This window comes from Antennarius striatus, chromosome 14 (genome assembly GCF_040054535.1).
Source record: "Antennarius striatus isolate MH-2024 chromosome 14, ASM4005453v1, whole genome shotgun sequence".
Lineage (NCBI taxonomy): Eukaryota > Metazoa > Chordata > Actinopteri > Lophiiformes > Antennariidae > Antennarius > Antennarius striatus.
The window spans coordinates 5,502,332-5,530,146 of NC_090789.1; the positions used below are offsets into that span (position 1 = coordinate 5,502,332).

At 42.3% G+C, this 27,815-nt stretch overlaps 2 protein-coding genes across 4 annotated transcripts in view; one reads left to right on the forward strand and one right to left on the reverse strand.

Annotated features, from left to right (window-relative positions):
* The window catches only part of c14h18orf21 (chromosome 14 C18orf21 homolog), a 35,334-nt gene extending 23,727 nt beyond the window's left edge, over positions 1-11,607 (reverse strand). The window contains exons 1-3 of the mRNA XM_068332700.1: positions 11,514-11,607; positions 10,085-10,177; positions 9,911-9,977 (exon numbers count right to left, since the gene is read on the reverse strand). Of these exons, the coding sequence (XP_068188801.1) occupies positions 9,911-9,977; positions 10,085-10,136 (119 nt within the window). The 5' untranslated portion in view covers positions 10,137-10,177; positions 11,514-11,607. The remainder of the gene's footprint in view (positions 1-9,910; positions 9,978-10,084; positions 10,178-11,513) is intronic.
* poc1bl (POC1 centriolar protein homolog B (Chlamydomonas), like) lies at positions 893-27,006 on the forward strand. 3 transcript variants are annotated; one of them, XM_068332697.1, is made up of 12 exons: positions 914-949; positions 7,755-7,872; positions 14,112-14,562; positions 17,217-17,386; positions 19,793-19,982; positions 20,113-20,298; positions 20,798-20,915; positions 21,873-22,049; positions 23,086-23,217; positions 23,821-23,931; positions 25,004-25,156; positions 25,255-27,006. In XM_068332697.1, the coding sequence occupies exons 3-12, from the start codon at positions 14,183-14,185 to the stop codon at positions 25,384-25,386; spliced, it is 1,749 nt and encodes a 582-aa protein (XP_068188798.1). In that variant the 5' UTR covers positions 914-949; positions 7,755-7,872; positions 14,112-14,182; the 3' UTR covers positions 25,387-27,006. The 3 variants fall into 3 exon arrangements, with proteins under 3 accessions (XP_068188799.1, XP_068188798.1, XP_068188797.1); XM_068332698.1 differs by lacking the exon at positions 7,755-7,872 and having other exon boundaries at positions 893-949; XM_068332696.1 differs by lacking the exons at positions 914-949; positions 7,755-7,872 and adding an exon at positions 11,106-11,237.
* The last annotated feature ends 809 nt before the right edge of the window (positions 27,007-27,815 follow it).

A 27,815-nucleotide genomic window follows, 5' to 3' on the forward strand; every position in this document is an offset into this window, starting at 1 on the left:
TTCCCTCAGTGTTCACCGTTAAAATTCAATACTTGTTTTTGGTCGTGTCCTATCAAGCGTACAACTGCAGCTGTGAGATAATAGCTCTCCGGTGACATTTGCACCGTGACATTTATGAGCAAAGAGTGGATTATCATCATTTTGAAACTGTAAACAAGAGTCAAAGCAAAGACCTTAGGTTTTTAATGAGCCGTCCCTTGAATCAAATGAAGCTCTTCTGACTTTCTCAGGCAAGCAGTAGCTCCTGACAGGGTTAACATTATCAATGATGTACATCGGAGCTGTGCAGGGCAAACAGGCTTTGGTTTCCTGAACCCCTCTAAATGCCTCCTTATCTTCCTCTCCAGTTTCCAAATAAATATCATGGAGGAACAGGCTTGACAGCGACCTTTGTCTTTGACCTCATCTCAATAACAAGAGAAGATATGAAGGAGCAGGCAAGATGACAGATTTGCAGCAAGACGCCTCCTGTGACTTCTAACCCGGTATTGATACTTCAACAAGTCAGACTTAACCGAGACAAAAAAAAAGAAAAGCATGCAATAAGGAATCAGAGGAGAGCAGAGAGGCAGCGGCGTGAGCAGAGGTGTGTTTGTGCACATTAGTTGTGCTTGTTTTGTACGTGCCCACCTCTGTAGTAATGGTGTGTGCATGCACCAGTGTGTGTGCACGTAAAGAGTAAAGAAAATGAAGCCATTTTCTGACAGGGATGTCACTTGATTGGAATGTAAATCTGGGTATGGGTGCATGCTGCTTCCAATCTCCCCCCACCCTTGTTGTTTACCACAGAGACTGAAAGGAGGCTGTGTTGTGAATTCTGTTGGCTGATATTGGCTGACTGTCTTTGCCACGTGTTTGTTCAGATGTCTCGGCTGTAATAATATTTCTTTTCCGCCACAGCATATTTTTGTGACATACCACCTGGAGAATTCTATGGTCCAACCTTGAGGTAAGCTACAACTGAAATGATATGTTATTATGGATGTGAAGCTTTTCTGGTCTCTGCAAGATAAACCCCCAACCACTTCAGACAACTTTCTTTCTTTCAAGTTTGAATGTTGAAGATTGACATTTTGAGCATGAATGATTATCTGGTATGCTATGTTTGAGCTACCGCTAACAGTGTTGATGCCGCTTGAATAGCCTTGCTGTATCCATAACTAAAAGAAAAGTGATATCATAACTTTTTAAAAAACTTTTGATATATATCTAAATGAGGTGTGATGTTTTCATTCATTTTTTCACACAGCTGTCTCCCCGGTACCCCTCTGGTGTCTCACCCTTTTAATATCCCTCTGCAGGTTCCCTCCATTCCTTCCTTGTTACCTTCTTTGTGCACTTATGTCTGTTTCCTACCATCTGTGACAGTGTTCACTGTATTTCAAGTAATTTTATTATGCTGCTTGTTTTATTTCCCTTTGGATTATAAATTTATAAAGTTTATTTCTATAGTGGCTCATTTGTTTCATAGATTTTATTTGTATGCTTTTAAGAATTCTTTCATTTAACCGGAAACTCAAGACTAGGAAATTATTTTATTTTGCTTTAATTTAATTTAATTGATTTAAAATTGTTCATCAGTGTTAATTTTAAACTCCAAAATTTAACCTTCCATCTCAGTCTTGTGTGTCATCATAAGTCCTATTCTGATCCATTGGCATGTGTAATTCCCTTCTTCTTTCTGGTGTCCACAATTTTTTTTTACATTTTTGGTCCAATTTTGAGAATCCGTTAATTACCAAAATGAAATATGACACTTACATTTAGTAAAGTGAGCGGGACAGGGAGTCACAGATCTAACAGATTGCAGGGTCTTAACAAGGATTTGCTGTGCCGCATATTTTTTCCACATCAGTTCACTTTGTGTCTGATAAAAGCGGTTCGAGATTGAGAGGGAGATACACTCCCCTGCACACGCATACACACACACACACACACACACACACACACACACACACACACACACACACACACACACACACACACACACACACACACACACACACACACACACACACACACACACACACACACGCACACATGTGCTCTGGATAAGAGAAAATTAAATTGAGAGGGAGAGATAAAGTGATAAAAAAAATGCTTCACTATATAACAAGTATCACATCTTGCAGTTTGTGGCTAATCAACCGTTATTTATGTGCAATAACTCATGCTGAAGTGCAGGTACAGACAAAGAAGCATTTACATCATACTGAATGTACTCAGTGACAAAGATTGGGCACCAAGGCCTCATAAAATCAGGTTTGCCCATTGAGGTAAATGATTGCTTGTGTAAATTGGGCTCATTTATAAGATGGAGTGTGTGTGTGGCAGCATAATTAATTTGTCAGTCTATTCTGGTGGTGATATCTATTCTTCCTCACAAGGTTATAGCACCCTTTGTGCTTTATGGCCTATCAAGGAGAGGTAGATGGCCAACAGAGAAAAGAGTTGGAGCATATAGGAAGCAGTAGGACAGAAAACATTCTGAAGACAGTGTGTGTGAGAGGTTTTCTCCATTCATTACACCATATGTCTGCAAAAATAAGGGACCCTCAGTACATGACTCCATCCAACGACCTCATGCTTTTAGAACAGGCTCGGTGAGCAGCACTCCCACAGGAGATGACAGGGGAGGCGGTTCTTTTTGCGGAACTCAAGAGCATCTAAAAGGGGAGAGGGGGGGGTGCAGTGAAAGAGAGGGAAGTTAAGTATTAAAGTGGGGGGTGGGAAATGATCGGAGAGGGACAAAGAGATTGACAGCTGGAAGTGATAAAGACAGAAGACGGAAAGTAAAGTGAGGGAAAGAGAATTGCAAAACAGAGATAGGGAGTCGGGAGAAGGGGAAGGCAGCTCGCTGGCTTAGATAAGCGGGGAAAAGGGATGAAGCTGCTGAGGGTTGGGGTAGACAGGGGGGAAAAACAGAGTGACTGGGGATGATTTATTAAAACTGAATGAGGCAGCGCTTCAGATACAGCTGCCACTTCTCACTGAGATTCAGGGCGAGTGACAGTGACACATCAGTCAATAAACACAAAACTTTGTGTAAGAAAAAGTTCTGAACAACTGACGACAGGTGTTGGAGGTCACAAAGTGGCCCCCGCTGAACCCAGTGCAGGCTTGAATCCTCAGTGTTCCTGCCTCACCCTGTGTTCATGCTATTTTTCATTCAGACTCCGACTAAGAATTTCAACGCATGCATGAATACACTACCAGTCACAGTGAAATGGAATAAGCTGATTTATAGGAGGAGTGACTAAGAGACATTGTGCAGCATCAGCACACAAAACACACGTCAGCAGCATCACAATGTGTCTCCTTACTGGAATAGTGTCAGTTATACTAACCTACAATGGGCAGACAATATAAAAGCAGAATGGATGAACGGATGTTAGCTGTCAGAATAGAGGTTTAATGTGCATCGCATGCAAAATAATGAAACCACACAGCTTGGATGCATTAGATGGGGCACTTAAATGCACCATTTACTGTCACATGTGGTCTGCCAGTAAAAAAAAAAAAAAAAAAACCCCAACAAAAACACGGAGTGTGGGGTCATAGGAATCACTGCTTTTATTGACCACATTAAGAGATAGAATTGTTAAGAATGAGGTCATATTTTTAAGTTTTTGTGTTATGGTTCATAGTCTGGAATAGACTAACAAATGAGAAGAACGTTGGTTAATAAAACACGTGCTGAGGTTTGAATATACATTGAAATGCTTGGGATTTTTGCAAGTGGACAACTGAATAAGAATATATGACACAATTGTAGCTTTGTTTCATATATTGTAATGCAGTAATGCAGAAATGTTACACATGTTATCATTAATAAATACCCGTAAGTGATATATTAACTTATGTAATCAGCCTTCACCCCAGAGTCTAATTAATGTAAAGGTGCTTCAAATTCGAAGTCTTTTCTCATTAAATATTTCAACAGTTTAATCTGCCTCATGGACATTTTGTATCTGTATGTGAGTGTATGTGGAAGTCTGTGTGTGTGTGTGTGTGTGGGGGGGGGTCCTTGCACTTGGGGTTGTCCTTTAGAGGACCATTGAGTTGATGGACAGATTCGGATCACAGATTTCCTGTAAACTCAATGAAGCGGGGTGCAGGAACAGGCAGTTTGACATTTTTTTTCTGATAGTCCCTGGAAGCTCTTGTAATATGTTGGGGTATGACTGATGGATAGCAAACATCAACATATGCTGAGCGTCATTGAGCTGATGGCCGGTATTATTGAGGAGACATTGTTAATGAAAGCCTGTATTACATCATGGTTTTGACACCAGGGGTGAAATTCATTCTCACCTTGTTGAATTAAAAATTACAGCCCTTTCCAGGTGATGTCTCTCCATGGAGCAAACAAATGCACTCGAGCGTCGTTTCCTGAGCTGAAGCAATTCATGCAGAGTAAATAAAAGCCCCCATCAGAGTGGCGACCGTTAATGGGAAGAAAATTAATTACAACAAAATGTTCTCTGTCATTTGCTCGACTCCTGTTGGATTGGATGACCGCCTTCTCTCCTGTGTCAGCTCCCGCAAGTACTTCTGTTCCTTCTCGACAGCTAATGACTGGTCAGATGTGTGGGAGTGTGTGTGTGTGTGTGTATTTCTGTGTATGTGCCTCGGTTGTGTGTGTATGTGTGTGCAGAGATTGGCAGAGGGGAACAGAGAGGGGAACGATTCGTAATCAGGTACCATCAGCACTCCCATAAGTGAGGCAAAGAGAAATAAGCTTAGCTAATATAAAAACAGCCGACTGGAATATTATCATTCAGAGACAGGTGGTGAGTCATGGAGGCATAAGAAATGGTAGACATCAAACAGTGCGTCTGAGGGAGGAACAGACAAAAGTAATTAGACAACTCAAACAGAAGAGAAGACTGAGAGGAAGTATGAAAGTAAAGCAGCGGAGAGAGAAGAGGGAAAAAAAAATCCCTGCAGGAGATAAAGTGTAAAAACAGATCAAGAGTCCCTGAGGTGGCAAATTTGAGAGCAATGGAGGGAGGCGGGGGGGACAGAGGAGGAAAACACAGAGGGATGGGGGGGGCGGGGCGGCGAAGCCAGTTTCAAACGATGAGAGATGAATCTCTGCTTGACAGCAGATAGGGGTCAGTTATGACAAGTGTCCCCCCACCACCCCCTCTATCCTCAGTGGGAGTATCGTCCAGCGTTGAGTTATCAGCTGCCAGTCGGCGTTCAGGTCCCACGGACACAAGGTGACCTTGAATGAAACAGTCGGTCGGTGGCAGGAAGCGGCAGACTGCTGACAGTGACAGGTGTTCGCTCCCATCGGTATACTGTCATCATGGCTTATTCATTCAGAGACACAGAACTTTAGGGGCACACACACACACACACACACACAGATTGGATATGAATCAAAGGTGCCACATGTAGTAATCCTTGCTTTGATGTAAAAAAAAAAAATCACACTCAATAAGGAGAATAACCACAGTTGTGAAGGGAAGCATCTGCATTCTGACACCCTGTCAGATTCACTCAGCAGTGATGCGAGGCCGATTAGGACGGCGTTCGGCAAAGAGGGCCAGATTTTTTTCGCAACGGGTTAAGAAAACAAAAAAACTGAAGTTGATGAATCGCCACATTTCCCCAACCGCCTGGGTTAATGTGTTTTTCGACGGCGCTTTGCTTTTCCGTTGAAAGTGTTAACGATTGTAATACATCAGTGAAATGTGAAGTTAAATGCGTTCCAGGTTCCAAACCGATCCACGGGAAGGAAGATAGCATTTTAGAAAACATGACAACAATTTCGCATCACAACACACCGACACATTTTTCATGAAAAGTTCGTGCAGTAAACACAATAGCGCGCGTGTTTGTGGGAGAACTTCCTGATAACAAGCTTCGGTGTGATGACAGCTGGAGTGAAAGGAAAGATATTAAAACCCCTCAGTCATCCACAAACAATTGCAAGTGGCTCATTTGGGAGCAGGACTTTGGTGCGGCAGCCACTGAAAAAGTAGACTTAAATTATTTGCTGGTGGTGGATTGGTTGATGTTTTTATGAGGCCGGCGACCGGGGAAGAACCGGGTCTGAACAATTGTATTGTCCAAGAGGGTTTGATTAATATGAAGGGGGGCAGAGGAACAATTCCTACGGTGTTATCAGGAGCAAACAGGGGGGATGGGAGGGCCTAAAACCAAGCAGGAGTATCGTCAGTGGACCCCCCCCCCGCCCCCTGCTGTGATTCATACTGATGGATTGATAGCATCTGATGTGGATTATGTTTTTGTTTACCTGTGTTTATGTGTGTGTGTGTGTGTGTGTGTGTGTGTGTGTGTGTGTGTGTGTGTGTGTGTGTGTGTGTGTGTGTGTGTCACAGCTGCAATGGAAGGAATTGTGTTGCTGTGTTTACACCGTGATTGAAAATCTTTCCTCTCCTGCACTTAACTACTGATTGATTTGACCTTGCTGACACAATCCATTTGTTTCACAGACCGCTGATGAAAAAGCTCTTCAATCTCACTGCCTTTTTTTTTTTTTTTGCTTTTTTATTTGTCGTTGTTGTTATTGGCCTATAAAAGATGCAGGTATTTTGACCTGAGTTAAATACTATCAAATAAGGGCAGAAACTTATTTGCCTGATGTGGCAGTTTCTTAGTCAATGAAGGAAAAAAGCGGATACCGTCTTCTTTTCAAATGGAGACGCGCAGCTGTGTGGGATAACAACCTGGTGTTTGATTAAAATATTACGTTTGTTCCCCCTACAAATACAGCTGACATATGAACAGCTCGCTGTTGAAGCCCTAAAAAATCCTCGGGGTGTTTGCTGCATAAAATGACATCCCGAAAGGAAAAAAAAAAAAAAAAGAGCGAGTGAGATTCTTTATTAAGCTCTCCTCATTTCTGGAAGAAACCATCAGTGGCTGTCAAACTGATTTAAGAGGGAAAAGCAACTGCAAAAAAAATTGTGACAATCGTGTTCACGGGAGGCGACGACGATGACACAGGAGACTGGAGAAAAGTGAGGAGGTGGATGATTATGTGTGTGTGTGTCTCTTTTGGAGTCTCCCATTGGGACCCCCCCTGGCCGGGCAGGACTGACTGCTGAGGGGGGTTGATTGGCATGAAGACAACACTCTTGCCCCCATCCTCCCCAACCTACTCCTCCCTCTCCTGCTCGTCTCCCTTGTCTTCCTCCCAGCTCTGTAATGCTGATGATGTGTGCAGCTCTGGGTTTACTTCTGCTGCATAATCAAATAGATGGCACACACACACACACACACACACACACACACACACACACACACACACACACACACACTGCAACACAAACCATCAGCTTTGGTTGGCAACCACTTAAGACAGTAAAACACTTGTCCTCAGTGATCAGACTCTTTTCTCTAAACATGATTATCATGCAGGGAGAGTCCGACACAGCGCACTGACCCCAACAACCGCAACTCTTATTTTAGAGAACGTTTCACAAATATAGCCCCCCCCCTCCATATACCCAAAACACTAACTCTAACTAGAAAGGAAAGTGTGTGTTACTGACACTGTTACCAATGGTTATGTTCTACTCAGAAACAACCCCAAAGCAAGGACATAGTGTCGAAGCACGAGAGACATCACCACGCTGAAGCCGAAGCTGAGTCACTCTTCTATTGTCTGTACCTGTGCTTTTCACACTGTGAATGTCAAAATGCCTCCAGAGGAAAAAAAGAACAGGTACAAACAGACAAGCAGAGCTAGGTCGGTGCTAATTAACATCATTTGTCAGCCACAGGAGATCTGTCAAAGGTACGAAGATGTCACCAGATGACCGCTAGCAGATCATCTGCAGCTCCGATGAAGAGCGTTCGTCCAATTTTTGACCCCAAATATGCAGCATCCAGAAGGTATCAAGTGTTTATATGACTAATACTATTTCTACCTTTTGTGCATGTTCTTACCCTCTCAAACACAGCCCTGCAGTTTATGTTACAGAGAAGTGCTTAGTTCTCTATTTGGTAAAAAGAGTCCAATTACATTTTAAACAGATGAATGATTTAAAGGCACTAAAAATCAATGGAATGTGAGGGTTCTATTGAAGATTTTGCGCTTTTGAGCCTGAGACTCTTAAGAAATTACATCTACTGTACAATTGATGTAAAATTAAAAATAATAATAATAATAAAACAACCTTGGTGGTTATTTCATGAACTTTCTTTGTGATTGTTCCTCATTCAGTCAAACAGCATCATGAAAGACAGATTGTCATCAGTTGGAAGTGATCTTTATTCTTCAGCCAAATTCTGGAAATACTGTATGACATATTTCAAAATCTGTCTGCGCAAAGCACCACAAACTCAGATGGATTGAGATGTCTCCAGTCTTTGGCGCTGCATCAAAAAGGGAGCGCTAATCACCTTATCCCTTGTCTTTTGACTTTTCTGTGCATAAATCTCCTCACAGGATGAAATGAGTCAGATTATAGCAACACAACCTGAGGAAAACTTTACTTGTTTTTTACGTTATCCCTCAAGTGTCATTCTTTATAGATCCTAAAGATCCAATCAGATTTTGCTTTATCGCTCACATTTCCCTCTGTGAACCTTTGGATGCCAAATAAATAATGACCACCACCGTGAGCATGGAGGAGCAGCATCTCCCATCATTTTAAGAATCACATGACTCAATAGGTGAGATCTGACTGCTCATAGGTAATTTATTCGCATCAGAACCAAGGTTATGAAGGATGCACGGCCACCACTGTGAGAATCATTAATTGATAACCATATTCAGTCCTCCCTGAAGGTTGTTGTGTCTTCAACTCTCTGGGGTGCTAATAAGCTAAAGGAGAGTGTCGGCCAGAATCCATCTCCATTAAATTCAAGGAGCCAGGTCCCACAATGTGACCCCTATTCACTATGATTTATTGCACGAAGAGAATAAATGAACACGAAGAACAAAGGACAGACGGCTAATGAAATCATTGGCCTAATAGTTGTGTCAGTTCAGATGTGAATAGAGATGTAATTGAATGGAGTTGTGAAGAAGTGATAGACCCAGAGACACAGTCCTCGGATCACTGCTGAGTGTAGGTCTCACTCTTGATTAGCTCTTTGGCAAACTCAGCATGTATGTCAGCTCTTTGCTTCTAATTCTAGATGTATGATGAATTGTTATAATAAACCGCCATTCAGTCATGGGAGACAGGGAACAAAATCTTGCAGAAAGACACATCGATCTTAAACGTGGACAGTTTTTTTCCCCCGGTTTTTATTTTACAGTTTGAGCCCAAATTGGCTCCGGCGAGATTGCACTACTGAGTGAAAAGTGAAACATCCCTTTGGATTTGTTTGCTTGTGCGAACACATTTGTCCATGCAGGAAGTAAGAATTACACAGGCTGTGTACCGTGCAGTCACTAGATGTCAGTCTTTACTGGGGCTGTTCTTGTTTGATCTCACTGCCTCTGACACCAGGTCAAATATGGGCTGTTGACTCATCTCTATCAAATCCATCAAACAAGGGCGATTGCAATCATGAGCTCTGCAGCTGTTGAGCCGAATCCAACTGCAGATTATCATGAAGGGTCACAAAGGCACGGGCTTGTTGGGATGCTGACCAACAAATCAGTAAAATCCAACACAGATCACTGCTTCTAGATTTCAACAAAACCTTTTCAGAATCAGTTGAATTTCATCTAATTTGAGAGGTTTTTTGTTTTTTTTTTGTTTGTTTTTTGCTGCGCAAAAATCCAGTTGGGTTGTGCTTTAACCTTGAAAAAAAATTCACATGTATTTTAAGGTAGCTGGTTGAAAATCACTTGCTTTTAACACAATAGCAAATGTGTCATCAAAACAATGCTTGATTCTATATAAATTTGATATGTTTTGCAGCTAATTTAGGATGAGCAGGTATATGTTGAAAAGGATGGAAACGTAAGACCTACATTAGAGTCCTCCCTCTGGTTGTGAAAGCTCCAGATTTCTGTAATGGAAACAGACCCTCCTTCAGTTCTGGATGGGGGCAAAAAATGAGGTGTCAATTGGTTTCAACTGGTGAGAGAAAAAAGAGGAAAAGAGACAGAATGAGAGGGAGGAATTAAAGAAAATTGGCAAGTTACCAAGTGGTGCAGGTGTCTGCCCAACAACAGGCTGCACTCCTGCATTGCACATCCTATTGGCAAGTGTTGCCCGGCCTGAACAGGACCTGAAGACTATGAGGAAACAAACCAAGCATATAATGGCAAACACACAGGGGAAAAGGGAGTGTGTGAGTGTGTGTGTGTGTGTGTGTGTGTGTAACTGGTCATTCATGCAGAGGATAAATAGATCCTTTCAGTATTCTTGTGAACTTCGAGACAGGATTCAAGACACGTTGTGAATTTTATTAAATCCTTCACTATCTCAAGCATAAAGTGTCACACTTTCTAAATGATGTACGTATTCTAAAAGATGGAAAACTCATCCAAACATATCTTCTATGTACAGTAGTTTACTTGGTGTGCCACATTAATCAATGGCAATAATTAGAAGCCTCTTCTGAAGGGAAGTTGTTTATGTTGTGTAACAAAATAATAGTTTATAAACGCAAGAAAATGTTTATTTTCTCTTGTACTTTAAGCATGTATGACATTTACGGGAAATGAACACATTTTATTCAACTCAATTTAATTTTGTGAGTTAAATAAATTTATTTGATTGTGTGTTATCATATTGACAATCCCAAAGTAGGAAACTAAATAATACCCTAAATTATTATGTTAATCATTATGTTTTCGATTTTTAAAAAAAAAATCTCGCTCAGATTTCTCCTTAAGATTGTCAAGTTATTTTATAATTTTCTACTATGTGATTGAAGTTTTGTTTTTGAAAGATGACATAGAGTGAAGTTTACTTTTAGGAAAAACAAAAAGCCTTTTTTCTTTTATATTTTTTACCACGTCAAAGCACATTGAGTAACAGCTGATTAATGCTGTTCAACCAACACCCTGGTATGTTTACACCTCATAATAGCTCCCAAATGCTCCTGGTCCTTTAGTGAGTGCTTTTATTTTGACAGGCTTAACCGGAACTAGTATGGTTGCGACGGACGCTTTGACGGGCAGGTCAGAAGCCCAACGTGGAGGGGGTATGTGTGTGCTGACATCTGCAAACCAGAGGTGAAACTGGAGGACGGCCGTTTAAACAGGCTGACAAAAATAAAAAAAAAATAAAAAAAAATAAAAATCAGCCTGAAACTCGAAGAAACACCGAGACATGTAACTGGTTGTCCAGGTAAAGTTCAACAAGCTAGCTTGGATTTTCCTGACAGAAATGTCTTTTCGTAATGGTCGCGCTCGTTCTGTCCCCACAGACACTTTTCTGTTTAGTCCGTTCGGTAAACTTAATATGAATTCTTGAATTTGTCGCTTATCCACAAGTTAAGTTTTAGTTAATCGGCGCGGTGGTTTTGATATTGAAGCTAACGCAGACCTTTGGGGTGACTGTCGCTGCTAATAGTCGTTGTCGTGGATGGAAAGTTGACATTTGTCATTTGTCTGCTGCGCTAACCTTTAATCTGGTTCTCTTTCTCCCCGGGACGATCCGAACTCCTGTTTATTTGACAGCCGATGCGACCTGTTGATTATTATGCAGCTTTTATTACCCGTGTGACTAAGACTCTCTACGATTTACTTCCTTTTATGCAAAACCCCCCCCCCCAAAATCTAAAAAAAAACCCAGTGGCAAGATAAGATAAAAGTCGCGTCTGTGAGTCCCCTGTCATTCACTGTGACGCTTCTGCTCATTTTAAATGAGAGGACTTTTCAGGGTTTGTCAGGTTTAGAGGAGAGTTCAGGGGTTTTTATTGTGTCATAGAACAACATTGTGATGATCAAATCCCTGTCAAGCTTTTAAAATGAACCTGTCATCACTCAGATGTTGTTGGTGTTGCTTTACACATATTTCAGGGGGGTTGTGAAAGGTGCCATCATTCAGGCTCTTGGGATTACCTTTGTTTTCTGACTGGTTTTTTTGGGGGGGGGTTTGTTTTGTTTTGTTTGTGGGTGAACATGTTCCACAGGTTTTTGTTGAATGCAGTACTTTACAGATATTCACCTCTTTCTCTGGACTGACTGATGATGAAATGAGCCATGCATTCTGCAAGATAGCTTTGAAAAGAAAGTTTGACAGATGGATCCTTAGAATCTCCTGCAAGGATAGGGTCTTTTATTTTAAACTTTTCATAATAATACATTTATAATAATAATTATAATAATAATAATCAGCTATTCAAAATCTAAATAGAAGATAACAGCCTGGATTTCTGTGTTGCATATTTGAAGAATTAGCATGAGGCAGATCTGAGTGACTGAACCGCATCGAACACGACATGCTGTTCCCAGAAATACCTCAAACTGATCATCTTCTTCCTCTTCGCTTCATAGTTTTTTCTGTACAACATGACCTTTTTGAAGCTCCCGTTACTCCTTTAAGGATAAGCATAAACCCGTTATTGCAGATTATTAAAAAAAAACCTATCCTTTGTCTACTTTTTTATGCTTTCTTCCTCACCAAAACGTGTGTCAGGTTTTGCACTGCATTCTAGGCCTTCATACCCCTCCTGCTCCTTTGTAACGGCTCCACAGCGAAGCTATCGGATTCAGAGTGAGTGAACGCTGTGATGGACAGCTAATAAAAGGAGGTTTTGTCTGCAGGCGTCTTCATTTTGTAACCCCAGGAGTGGACTCCTGAGTCCTCTGGCCCGGGTCCAGACCGGAGTGAAAGGGCTGTTCTGCTGCCTCGAAGCACTCGTAGTGGCAAACCGAGCTTCGTCTGACTCCGAGAGCGCAGATTTAGAGACTCACACAGTACTTGAAGCACACTTTTCCACGTTTATTTGACAGTGCATTCTCTGAAACGACATAAAAGGAAAGATTTTCCCAGAATTATGGAACAATGTGAAAATAACAGTAACCCTCATTGTGTGAGGGAAGAGGGAGACATTGTTGGCGTGTGCTTTGGTGCTGCTAATCCTGTCTGGCTCCGTCCGGAAATGTAGTAAATGACACCCTGTTGTGATATCAGGGCAACACAATTATGTGATTAGTTTTCATTCAGTGTCAACATAACACAGTTTCAAACTCCTTCAAATCCAGCCAAGCTAAACCAATCTGCCAGACATGTTAAAATTACTGTCTTGGGGTATCTACAGATGACAAAGACAAAGCTGTTATCACATGAAAATATGCCACCCAGTTCTTTGGTTAACTTTTTTTTTTTTTTTTTTGGTGGAATAGAGTGGAAATCTGCTCTGATCTTTTATCTAGGCATAAACAAAATGCTAGTTTACCAGCATGACGGACTGTTGTTATGCTGGTTTCTTTCTAAGTCATCTCTGATGAGAGATGTTGTTGCTGCGTGTGCTGCAGCAACAAAACGCTGATTGCTACATTGTGCTTACAGAAAAGTTGCCCGATGACTTAACTTCACATTGTCGGCATGTTTTTGGGAGACGCTTGAGCCATACTTAAAAAGTTTTCATACAAACTTTGGAACCATGGATGAAAGTCTTACATCTTTGCCATGTGACCGATCCCACATCGTGATTTGTAAAAGCTGTCAAAATGTGCAGCATCACCTCTACACACTTAAAACCCTTCCTTATTTGAGATTAAGCAAGCGCAAGGGGAGGGAGTAATCCGCACAATCATACTGAAAGTTCATCAGGTTACCACATCTTTCATTAGAATGCAACACGGGCTATTTATTTAGCACATTACTGTACGATAAGCCATAAATTAGCTTCTTCTATCTTTGCCATTTGTATTTAATGAGCATCCTAATGTAGCCCTGAGCGCGCCATTACATTTACGATGTTGACTACTGACTGCTGCTCTGCTGCGCTGGAGCTGCGTCCTTGAGGCACTTGAGGAAATGAGAGGAAAAAAAAACCAAAAAACCCCGGCGTTTCCTCGCCGTCAGCGTTCAGGTGCAGCTGCGGGTTAATTGTGATGGAGTTTGCTACCTGATAAAACCTCATTCTAATGCGGAGAGTCTTTATTAAAGAGCTCAAACCCATAAATTTCCTCTCTGGTAGTTATTGGATTATCGTTTTCTTCTGTATTCCAATTTACTAACACGTTCCATTCTGTGTCTCCTGTCCTCCAGAGGCTTGTGTCCTTTAGGGCACCCCCTGAAGCTCACGCCAGTCACGCTGCCACCCTGGGGGGCTTTCTGTCATGAGGGGGCGTTGCTTTCGGAAACTGGGATTGCTGGCCAAGGCGAGCTTCCTGCTCTGGCTGCTGTGGCTGGGATACATCCTACGGTCCTCCTTCCCCTCCTCTTCCTTTGTGGATGAGGAACACGAGGATCACGTTTATCGGGCGAGGCCGCCCTCCGTGGAGGAGATCGGGGCCGAGGGGCAGCTGACGCGACCCCTGTACGTTAAACCCTCACCTGACAACAACGCACCGGGGGAGTGGGGTCGGGCGGCGCATCTCAACCTCAACCCCGAAGAGAAGAAACAGGAGCAGGACAGCATTGAGCACTACGCCATCAACATCTATGTCAGCGATAAGATTTCTCTCCACCGGCACATCCAGGACCACCGGATGAACGAGTGAGTAACAACAAAGAGGAACACGCCAGAAAGTTACTCACAGATTTAGATTAAATACTCAAATAGTTCTTTAGGAAGTGACACACACACAAGTCTATGGCCTTGAATGCTACGTATTGATTCCTATGCTATAATATAGGGGTGTCAAACTTTCACCGAGGGCCACATCAGCATAGTGGTTGTCCTCAAAGGGCCAGATTTAACTTATAAATGTAACTAAAAGTAACTCAGTGTAATGTAACATAAATGTAACTACTCCTTAATGTTAAATAACTGAATTTGTTACTTAATCAAGTTACAAACCTTTCAGTTACACAGAAAAAATATTTGTTTCTCTGTTATAACATAAATACTTTTAAATTGTCAAGTTATGAAACCCACAGAACTCCATCAATCAAGGATGAATAAAGAAAAATAACATCAAACACAAGTTAGCAAATTAATTTTGTTCAAAATGGTTTTGTCAAAATTATAATGAGCTAAGTTATAGTATTTTCTGCACTATAAGGCACATCTAAAAGCCTCTAATTTTCTCAAAAACTGACAGTGCACTTTATAATCCAGTGCGCCTTATAAATCCAGTGCAATTTATATATGAAATGTTCTTTGAAATAGGCAATTTATTGAAGGTGCACCTCATAATCCAGTGTGATTTATAGTGTGAAAAATACTGTACTGCATTGTGGGAAATGTAGTTTTTGGTCAAAGCACACTTAACCTATTTATGTTTAGACACTCTGACCTTTTATGGTCTCAAGGGCCACATAAAATGATGTGGTGGGCCACATTTGGCCCCGGAACCTTGAGTTTGACACATGTGCTATATTTCAAGTTATGGATGAATTACTCAGTAGAGATTAAATTCAGTTGTTTACTACACTTAGTTTTCCAGTGACAGTTTCAAACTGAATGATGAAAGCGCTCACAACTCTTTGCAAAGGCTCCTTGAAGTTGGTGTAAGAACGCTCTCCTTTAATGGCGTTAGTCTTCCCAGTGTTTTTTTTTGTTTTTTTTGTCCAGGGCTATTTTCAGCTCAGCACATCTTGGATGAAACCCAGAGTTTTCTTTTATTAGTAGTTTCTCATGTTGCCTTTTACCCAAACCCATACTGGTTCCCATTCTATTGGAACCAACATGTGAGAGCCAGCAGTGCAGTGACAACCGCTTTTTATCCCAGTAAGGAATGGATTTCTGTTAATCAGTGGATTCCTCATCACATTGAAATTACATCTAAACCCTGTCTATTAAAGACATTATGTTCAGTGATTTAAACTGGATCATGGAAGTCATGACATGAAAGATGTGTGAAAAGATTATTTTAGAGGTTGAAACGATGAAAACTGGAATAAATCATTCTATCAGCGGGATGCCCAGAGGCTCAAAAGTAGCCTGATCATCCCTACTGAATGTACAAAATGAACCCTTACATAGAGATCTCCTCATCAGCCCTTCAGTGTGTTCCACACAGACCGTCCCTTTGATGACATCACAGGATGCTCTGTTACACTCAGCGGGACATTTTCCCTTTGCTTTTGAATTTTTTTTCCTGGTCAGTGATTTCCTGGTAATGTTACAGATGATTAAGACCTTCCACCTTCAGCCCCCTGCGACAGAGTCAGTGATCATTTTTTCCATAAGATGTGCAATTTCCTCCAGGATTAATAAAGTATATATCTATCTAACTAAGATGGGGAAAAAAACCTTGCATTTTCAGGTCAGATTTGAGGGATCTTTCAAAAATGGGTCGGCCTTGACGAGCAGCTGCAAAGAATTCGTTTTGCAAACACAAACTTTGAAGGACGCAGTCTCTGAACGGCTTATGTGTCGCACCTGAAGTGACATTTGTGAGATAACGTATGTGTAACGCTGGTTGTATCTGCAGCCCAAAGTGCGTTATACCATCTCCGCTCCAATTCTGAGCGAGAGTGTAAGGAAACACGTTGTCAAGATCATTTATTTTGAGGTGGTGTGTGTACATCTGTTAAAGCGCCGCCGCCTACTCAGTCGTTACATCAGCTTCCACCGGGGAGCAGGTTAGACGGAAGACTTGCTCTGCTCTCCTCCATCAAGTATTGCATAGTTGCGATCATGGTTGCTGAAGGGCTATGACTAATTGTAGTGCAGAACATACTGGCTCTAATCGTAAGCGCTACCTACAGAGTCATAGATGTGAGCAGAGCCTCTGGCTAAAATATTTCAGCCAGCGGTTAAACTCTCTTTGATTTACGATCCATTAATTCATGAATATTTAAATCCAGTATTTAAAAATAAAACATCCAACAGTTCTTTTGCTTGTGTCTGATTTTTATTGAAGTTTTTAACTTTAATTTTCTCCTGGTGTTGCCGATGCGGTTCTCTCTGTGCCCACCCCCCCACCGCCTTCTTCGCCTCTGTTTGTTAAAGTTTCTGTGGTCTCTCTGTGGTATGTTGCTCACTGGTGTGATACCCCCCCCCCAACCCCACCCCATCCATATTTCTACACATCTTTATTGTTTTAATGACTGCCATCTGAATTACGTCTAGACACACACACACACCCCACCCCCAGCCAACAGTCCTGTCTTTTCGTTCAGTTAGGACTTCATTTCTTAACAGTTTTGTCGGTTGTGTCTGCCCCCCCCCCCAACACACACACACACACAAACACACCCCAGATGCAGAACTAAGAAGTACGACTACCGGCGTCTCCCCACCACCTCTGTGATCATCGCCTTCTACAACGAGGCCTGGTCCACCCTGCTGAGGACGATCCACAGCGTCCTGGAGACGACGCCGGCCATCCTGCTGAAAGAGATCATCCTCATCGACGACTACAGCGACCGAGGTGCGACCTGCTACTCTGAAAAAATATGTCAGCGTTTACATCTCAAAATTAAACAGAAAAATGTCTTTCAATCTCATAAATGAGGAGGGTTGACACCCAAAGCAAACAATCCAAACCTCATTTGTTGTGCGATTTCTCCACGTTGAAAGCAAACAAGAGAAATTACTCAAACCAGACACGAGGAAAAGATGCCGGCTACGGAGAAGTGAACAGATTTGGATATGTTCGGACTGCGGTTAAAAATGTTCAACTGAAGCAATGTGGGTCCTTTTCCTTTAACAAATTAAAAAGGTGTTATTTTAACGTCTTTGGACCAGGCGTCCGCTTGTGTGGATATCACATTTTTGGATGCCCACACGCAAAAACTCCTACCCAACTATCATAGGTAGGTAGGTTGGTAAGAAGATAGATAGATAGAGCACCAGAGACAGCAAGAGTAAGAGGGAGGCTTTCAAATTCCTAATCAAGATAAGTTCTTGATAGGATTGTCAGCCTCTGTGTGGCTCAGGTCCGGCCTTCAGTACACACTTTGTGAAAACAAAACTGCCTCCACTAAAAGCTTTCCTGAGCTTTTGTCGTCTTCAGTTGCAGTAAACTAATGCCATGTGAACTGATTTGTGCAGATCAGCGCTAACTTGGATAATGATACGTCTTTGGATAAACAGGCCAGTATAATTACATCCCGCTTCAAAGCGGTGATGTATTGTAATTGTCAGTGTTCGTGAGTTCATTCGTCCGTTCACATGTCCACCAAATATCTTTGCAACCGTTGCACATAGAAAGATAAAAGAAAAAGCACTGTGAGGAAGACCATAGATCAAAGCTAGTTCTTTGATCTACCCATGCACTAGCTAGTGCATAGCTTTGACCTACCCTGAAAGGTCAAAGCTATGCACTAGTCATGTACTTCTTTCAGGGTACCCTGACCTATCATGGATGTAGGTCAGGGGAAGTCACGGGATGTTACAGTCTCTGACTGCCTTGTCATTATTCAACCTCATGTTGCATATTAGGTTTACTGGCAAGACGTGCAATTCATCAGTAATTTGCAGTAACCACGTTAAACTCAAACGGAATAAACAGCTGAATACTTTTTTTTTTCCTCAATCACATCAAAAAATGCTACCTTCTGTACTTCTGCAGCCTCAGAGTTTTTCAACCACGTATGGACTGTCGTTTCTTGTACCTTTTAGAGCACTCTTTTCCTTTAATGACCCGCTGTAGACGTGATGCGTATTAATACATCTTGAGGATTCTTAAGAGCTTCCTCATGGGAAAAGAGACCTCCAATTTCTTATAGCATTGATTTGAATGATTTGTTGCAAGATTTTCTGTGGAATTCAGGTCAGATGACTGTGTTGACCACTCCAGAATGATCCTGGACTCCTCTTGAAACCGAGCCTTTTTCCAAACTGCTGATCCCATAAAGTTACAGTTTTTGTGTCTTTGCTTTGCAGAACAGCTTCTGACATGTTTCATCATTCACCTTATTTAGATGGTTTTCTGCCACTGGAGCTGTCTTCTCTTGTTCCTTTTGGGTCAGCAGTGGTTTGAATAGTTTTCAGACTGCAGCAGTTGGTAAAAGTAACTACTTAAATGTGGGGGAAAAAAATCCACAGTCAGCAGTATTGAGGGATTTAAGCTGTTCTTGTCTGATTTGGTTGTTGCATACTGCTGACAAACACTACGTGTGTTTACGGCGATGCACAATCAAATAGCTTGATGCATGTTTGCAGTAATGGAGTCGGTTTTCTGTGGCAATTCGTCTGGTCTGTGTCTGAGAGACGTTACACCATAATACTTACTTCAGTCGGCTCTGAGCCTCCATGACACAATTTCCTCTCCGCTGATCACCCTGACCAAAAGGAATGCTAGACGCGCCACTCCCCCAACAGATAGACTGTAATGATTTTGTCTTGTGTCTCCAATTTGAGAAGCTGTTTGCTGAATTATCGTACAAATCCAGAACTCACGACCCCGGTTTTTAGCTAATTGTTTGGTTCTGTAGGCCTCAGGCTTCCTTTATGGTTGAGTCTGAGCCACACTCATCAGTCTGGGGGTTGGCAGCCTTTTTCTTCTGCCAGACTCTCTGTACTTCCCCTGCCAAATGCCATCTGGCAGGCGCAGGAAGGCTTGGAAACTTTTATGGGCAAATCTGGCCACAACAGAGGAAGCAGAACTGTTGGACTTGCATTCTTTTGGTGGTCAGAAATAAGGAAATGCTAATGTTGCTCCTCGGCTGTCAGTTTTGAAAACTGATAAGAAAGTGGTTTGGCGATAACTGCAAATCTCTCAGGGTGCTTTGACATATTTCAGTCTTCAGGCTTAATGGTGACTTTTTGATGTCACCAGTAGGATAGACTTTCATCCTTCAAATGCCGATCGTGTGTTTGTTTTAAATTACAGGCTACCTGAAGTCCCAACTCGCTGACTACATCAGTAAACTGGACCGCGTGAGGCTTATCCTCACAAATAAAAGGGAGGGTCTGGTACGAGCACGCCTCATTGGCGCCACCTACGCCACGGGCGATGTACTGACGTTCCTGGATTGCCACTGCGAGTGTGTCCCAGGCTGGATCGAGCCTCTGCTTGAAAGGTAGGTCGGCCAGATTGACTGAAAACCCACCTGAACCACTTTAAAAGTTGTTTTTAGAACCTGTTTATGTTCTGGTTTTTCCTCCTCTCTTTCTGTCCTGTTTCCTCATCACTGACCTTGGTTTGTTTAGGATTGGAAACAACGCTAGCACCATTGTGTGCCCTGTCATCGACACCATTGACTGGAACACCTTCGAATTTTACATGCAAACGGATGAGCCAATGATCGGAGGGTTCGACTGGAGACTGACCTTTCAGTGGCACTCAGTCCCCGAAGTGGAACGCAAGAGGCGAAAGTCTCGCACCGACCCCATCAGGTAGTCCTCAACGCTAATACATAAACTATATTACTGTATAACCTTCTACATTTCCAATTCTGCTATACCCTAACAAAGTTTGACTGTCTCTTTAAAGACAATCCTTCTTATTGATTTTTTTTTTTTTTACTTACCCACATCGGCATTGACGCAACGCATTTACAAAAAACGTCAATACCATCAGTAACCTTTTGTTTCGGCAATTTCTCGTCAGCTGCCTGCAGCCAAAGATGCTGCTCGCGCTGCGTTCGCCGGTTGACCTGCTGATCACATTCGACAGTGACACATGATTTTGTGTTGGAAAAGCTTGCAATGGAAATAAAATGGACTAAAAGTCTGACTGTTTGTTTTCATAACATTATTCTATATAGTGTTTTTTAATCAGGCAGTTGGGTTGCTACACATATGTGGATTATTTTACTAATATTCACACTTCTAGTCCTAACTCCTTCCAAAACAAATATATTAGCCCTTTTTTTACTGTCACTGGCTCTCCTAGGTCTCCAACGATGGCGGGGGGACTATTTGCAGTGAGCAGGATCTACTTTGAATACCTGGGGACGTATGACATGGGCATGGAGGTGTGGGGAGGAGAAAACCTGGAGCTCTCCTTCAGGGTGAGTTCAGTTCCTCCACTGAACCCAAAGAGATTTCGGGTCATCTAATCTTCTGAAATTGCACCCCCAAATTTGTCCAACATCCTGGTGTGATGCTAGTGTCCCTTTATTTTTGTCTGCATCGATCAAATTGGCACATATTTTAGGTTATGTGTGATGTTGGTGCATTTAAGGGTAGGTAAGGTATATTGGATGCAAACGATCTGCAGCGCACGACGATTTACGTGTGAAGATGAATAGACTGTTCCCCAGAGTGATGGGTTATGCATGTGGAAATAAAAATCTCCCGCCGGTACGTCCTACCATACATAATTTATGTTTAGTGAATTGGTTTTCAACGCTGTTTTTGAAGCGCTAAGACGGAAGGTGTGTGGTGACGTTCCTGGTGTATTAAGATGAAACGGACTGTCATTATTGACTGAGGCCATAGATGTATGATAATGACTTTATCTTGTATAACTGGAGCATCACTCAGCCCATGTCTGCCAAAAAGACCCGGTTAACAATCTTTCAGCCTAAAATGACGTTATTTTTTGAATTCAAATTGTCTGGGAAGCTCTTAGACGATGCAAATTTCTACGTCAAGGAAATTTAAAATCAATCCTTTAACTTTTCAGTCTCTGCGTGTCGTCGAGTTCCATGTGATTTGACATTACCTGCACGTTTATTGGCAGGCAGCTCAAATCTGAATGAGTAAAACGTGTGCCAAAGGTCACCAGGTGTAATAAGGCACTTCAACATGTCCGGGTTCTCTGAGCAGCATTGTTTGACTCATTGTCCAAAGTACAACTCTTGTCATTTTCATTTTCCTGGGAGACTTTGTGCGTCATCATTCTGTAACAATTATATTATGTGATCAAATGTGAGCTTGTTGTAAATTTTCTATTGTCAACAGTGAATAATTAGGTGAACAGAAGTTAAAAACATCTTTATAGTAGAGCATAATTATCCCCTCAGGTATGGCAGTGTGGGGGCAGTCTGGAGATCCACCCCTGCTCCCATGTGGGCCACGTCTTTCCAAAAAAGGCCCCCTACGCGCGGCCCAACTTTCTCCAGAACACTGTGCGAGCTGCCGAGGTTTGGATGGACTCCTACAAACAACACTTCTACAACAGGAACCCCCCAGCCAGGAAGGTATGGAACTGAGATGCCGGAATGCAGGAGGCTGCAGACATGGCAGCTCAGTGCCTTTGATGAATCACCTGTTTTTGTGTTAACATGAACTGAAACACCGCCGGGTGCATGAGATGACATGCCCAAGTGTGCACTTATGTGGTTCATTCATTCATCATTCATATTCATCTACTGGAGCCACACAAAAGACCAAAAAAAAATATTCACACACACACACACACACCCACGGACAATTTGGAGTGATTAATTCAGCTGAAGTGCGTGTTTTTGGAGGTCGGGGGAAGCCTGAGAACCTGAAGAGAATCTATGCCGCCCTATGTGGTTCAGAGGATTGGGCGTAATTAAAAATTGATGTCTCAGTTTCACCGATGTGGGAAAAAAAAAAGCATAATTAATGTTATAGAACTTTGATCAAACGATATTTATGAGCTGATCTTGTAGCCAAAATCAGTACAAGTCTGTTGATTTGGTATTTTTTCATTGTTCAGGCCCAAGAGCGACGACGTTCACCGTGTTTCAGATTTATTGTTAATCAGTTCTCCCAACTGCTTGTTCCTCACAAGAGCACCAAGCGTTTATTTCTAGTGACTCCTTTGTTTTATGTCGAGCAGTTTAACAGTTTTAAGGATCAAAAAGATCCAAATGTTCTGTTATTTAATTTTTGTGTGTATTTGAATTACTTCACTCCCCCATTTGTTTATCCCAGTAGGATTTTCTGTACATTCCAATTTTGTAACATCTGCTTCAATATCAAAGTTTACACTAATGCATTAACATGTACCTGTACTTCATCCTCTGCAGAAAGTCTGTAAATGATCTAATCTTTGAGTTGCTTAAGGTGGAGCTTAGCAAACATGGCTATCTACAAAGGTGCAAACTACAATGTGATATGTGCATGATCCATGTACAAGTTTTTAATCTTTACTTTTTCGGAGTGGCTTTTTTTTTTTTTTTTGTGGGTTGAGCATCCTCTCCTGCCTGATGAAGTACATCAAATTTGGAAAGACATCTAATTAAATGTGTTCTCACTTCGCAGGAGACATATGGAGATATCTCACAGCGGCTGCTCCTGAGGGAAAAGCTGAAATGCAACAGTTTTGACTGGTATTTGAAGAACATCTACCCTGACTTGCACGTGCCAGAGGACAGGGAGGGCTGGCATGGGGCTGTGAGTATCTATAGCACATATCTGTAGTCCATTGTATATTCTGTCACAAGTGCGGCCTCTGTGTTATATCTATACTTATATTCTGTGTGCACCAGCCTTGGTACTGAAGTCAAAAATAGAGAGACACGATACAAGGAAAACTCTGTGGAAGGGGTGAAGGCTGGACTTGGACAAACAAAGGCTTGGAAACCCTGAAGTGGAGCAAAGAAGTCTGGGTTTACTCAGTAAATTTCAACCATTGCATCTGAAGGGGAAAAAAAAAATCCAAAAATTCACCATCGTGCGTTTTGCTTCATGAAGTCAGATGTTATATAAAAGGAGGGGAATGTGCAAAGATCTGAATCATGAAGTAACCTGAAACAGTGATTTCTCAAAAGTAGAAATGTTGACATTTTGATGTTAAAGCAAATTGCTTCAAGTGCTTCATATCGATTGCTCTACATCTGTGTGCCGGTGCGGAAAATAAAGTTTCGCAAATGATATTTTTGGAGGGGAGTGAATCCGAATCTCCGGCTGCGATTCTGTTTTTGACCTGCGTCACGTGAATGAATAAAACACACAACTTCTATTTATTATTTTTATTTATTGTTCCTCTACGACCAGGTGCGGAGCTCCGGGATTCCCTCGGAGTGTCTGGACTACAACGCACCAGAGAACAGTCCCACCGGCGCCCAACTCTCCTTGTTCGGCTGCCACGGCCAGGGAGGCAACCAGGTAGGTGTCTCTCTCTTTCTCTCTCTCTCTCTCCTGTCACTACCTCTCTCCCCCTGGTGGGAGATGTATCTTGAAATGTCCAACCTCTCTGCTCACCCCTGAAACAAGCTGCCAGGGTCGATTCACACGAGAACTTTTCTGTCTGCCGGATCTCATCAGGGGCGGAACGGTTTGGCACTGGGGTCAGATACAACTGGACAACATCGCGCAGTTACTTAACTCTTCTTGTACTCTAGCAACCAGCAGATAATTTATCTGGGAGGATGTATATTTAATGTCGCCGACAGAGAATGGGCAGAGCTTGATATCTCTGATTACCCTTCTGAACCGGCGCATCGGGTATCCCCAGTCACACTGAAAAAACCCCCAAAACCACTAAATATGACTGAAAATCAACGTTTTAATGACTTCCCAGCTGAAACAAAAAAAAACCTGAGGATCTTTCTCCCTCTTCTGGCACAAATTTAAAAAAAAACAACCCTCAAGTTCCATTTAAAAGATACATGAGCCTCGCAGGATGAATAGCACTGACCGGCTAAATAAGTTTGAAGCCAAGCACTGGGGCAATGAGTGAGTCTCTTATTAGAGACGATCATTACGGGCCCCGATGCGCCTGAAAGATGTATGAGATGTGAAGAGAAGGATGGGCAAGTATGAAGATTGATTACCCGATGCTCCATTAAGCAGGTAGCCCAGGTAGTGTTGCACCTCCTGTCCCGATGGGCCTGAACTGACACCAGAGGAGTGGGGAGAGTTTGGTTTGTGTTCACGTCAGTGTGATTGAGAGAGCCGAGTCTCTCGCTGATGAGATCCCTCGACGCGTCACGCGGGCGGCAGCTCAGCCAGGATTCGATCCCGGCGCAGAAGAAGAGGAAAAAGCTTCCTGTTAAGCCAAAACCGTTGCGCAAAAGCCTGTCTTAATGAACCGGGGAGAGAAAAACAACTGGAATAGAGGCCGAGCGGTGTCGTAATCCTATCACCTACTGTGTTCCTCGCTGTGTTTCTTTTCATTTCAGTAAAGCTGACTTTTTATTCCCTACATTGAAGGAAACGTGTTTCTCTCCTCCTGCAGTACTTCGAGTACACGTCTGAGAAGGAGATCCGCTTCAACTCGGTGACGGAGCTGTGCGCCGAAGTTCCTGAAGGACAGACCTCCATCGGGATGAGACACTGCCCCGGTGACAGGAAGGCCAAACCTCCCAGCATCATCTGGGAGTTCAGAGAGGTACGGGGGGGGGGGGGCTCCACGGAATGAGATTTCACACACCTTATCGCACCTGCCCCTCTCCCTATCTAAATGTATCCCCCTTAAAATCGTTTCAGGACGGGACCATCTACCACCCTCACTCAGACATGTGCGTGACAGCCTATCGCACACCAGAGGGCCGCACGGACGCCCAGATGAGGCGATGCACCCCGGGAGACAAAACACAGCAGTGGAAATTTGAGTGGTAGGAGGAGGAAAGTGGCGAGGAACCTCAAGTGACTTTGTTTCACCACGGTGCAGTTACTCTCCAGTCGTCTCCCTCTCCAAGGCCTCACACACACACCGTTTGAATAGGTATGGAGAGCAAATAAAAAGACGGTGGAAAAATGACAGTTTTAAGCCCTTGATTCACGCGTTGCAGCGCTTTTATACCCACGTGAATGAATGAATAAGTGCTGATTGCAACAGGGTAAATGAAAATTTCAAAATTGTCACTCTTGTGCTGCTTTCATCCAAGTGCCTTTGCGAGCAAAACACTGAGTCCTGCGCACATCTAAAGAGTTCCTATTGTCATGTGTCCTTTTCATCCTATGCAAAAAAAAAAAAACCCCCAACAACTTGAAAACAGCAAAAACCGGTTTGTCCAGCACACAGAATGAGATCGAAGACAAAGAATTAGTAAGAAAAACACGCTGCACTATAAAAAAAAAAAAAAGCTACCTTCTTGTGCAATTTGTTCTTGTTAAATCCTTATGCTTGTCAAAAAAAAAAAACAATTTAAAAATGGGCTGCCCCTGGTCAGCAGGTTTTGGTTTTTTTTATGTCCCATTGTGTGACAGGAAAGCTGCCGTCATACTAGACCGCTTCGCAGTTCGATCCGTGTCTATCTCTGTGGAACCAGCTTCACGGTGGAACGCTGCCTGAATAAGACTTGAAGCAGTCATTAAACATTTGCACTAAGTGCGATTTGTCCCAGATGGCTTAACAAAATCGAGAGGAATGATGTCATTTATTTTCCCTGTGTGTGACATAAGAAATGTACTTTCTATCACGCTGTGCCTTGGAAAAAGGAACGTGTTTGTGCCGAAATGAAACGTGCCAGTGAATGCGAAATATTCACAACGCTTAGAACGCTAAAATGTAAAGCAGCACTGTCTCGATGCACACGGATTTTATCTAGACACGAAATGCCTTCAAGCGCTTGTTTAGTTTAATCCTTCAACTTGGCTGTGCCAGAGGGTTTTGTTAAGACTTCTGTGTAAACTGTACTTGAAATGTCATAGAAAGCATCCTTGTTGTTTTTTTTTTCTTCTCCTGCACACTCTGTTTGTGTTTCTTCTTGGATTTAAGGACCAAGGGACAGAGAGTATTATTGTCGAAATGTTTATTGAACAGCAGCTGCATTTGCGTGTGTGTGTGTGTGTGTGTGTGTGTGTGTGTGTCTGTGTGTGTGTGTCTGTTTGCTTATCACTAAGCAATGTCTGGCATCTGTTGTCCGTTGACTTCATGAATATGAGATATTCAGAGGAGTGGAGACGGTGGGAATTAAAGAAGACTGTTTTGTTTTGTGTCTATGAAAATAATATTTGGTTGAAGGGACCAGAGTGGGACGGCGGTATTACAAAGTACCTCTAAGACTACTGATAATGCAAATTGGGTTATGTTATGGTGACTTGATATGAAGGAGTGGGACAGAAATGGGTGAATCAAGGTTGATTAAAGTTGCTTTGATGATCTGAAGAATAAAAATCTATTTGGAGAAGTGCATTGTCATTCTCTCTCTCTTTCTCTCTCTCTCTCTCTCTCTCTCTCTGTCTCAGATCTGCACAGGAATGATGTTTGTTAAATAAACTGGAATGGAGCAGCAACATTCTTCTCTAATTATTCCTAGCGTAAGCGCTCCCTCACAGTAACACGGACAAATTCGTTGAAGGTTCATAAGTCTGACTCTTTATTGGGTGAGTGTCGGTGCAACAAAAAAAAAGAAAAAAAGAATGTGAATGTTATTTACTGACCAGCTGCTTCGAAATCCCACCCGTTCCCCTCAGTGGGGATTACAGAATTATTTGCCTTTTGGCGCCACCTACTGCTAAGAAAGCGAACAACACTAACCACTCATTAGGGACAACGCCGAAAACTGGCAGAGGGTTGAGAGGACACGTATGCAAATAAGTAGTAACACTAGGTAACACATTGTTTTACTTAACATTTATTTTCCTACAGAGGCTTCTGTCCTGCAGGCAAGAACCTGTTTCCATTGAGATGAGTTAAATAGTAGTGTTGTGAAAAGAAAGATGGAGAAAAACAGAAGAATTGAAATTGGTGAGGCTTGACAAATAAGGTAGAAACAGAACTCAACACTAGACTACAAAGCTGGCCATGCAGCCCAGCTTCCCTATTTTAACAATACAATACACAATAGTTCCATGATGACGTTCATAACAGGATCCCCTTATCAGTGAAAGCCTGCCATGAGAATTTTGGGTCCAACTGACCTTATCCTCCTTGCCAGAAAAACCGTCACCCTGGTTAGGATTAGTTGCAATACAGTGTAGAGATATTAAAACAAAACCTCTAATATGGTTGGTTAATTTGTCTACATAGCCTCTTAAAGACAGCTTGGGGATATGGAGGCTTCAATCTAGTTTGAATGATGCGCTTATTTTTAAATAAATTG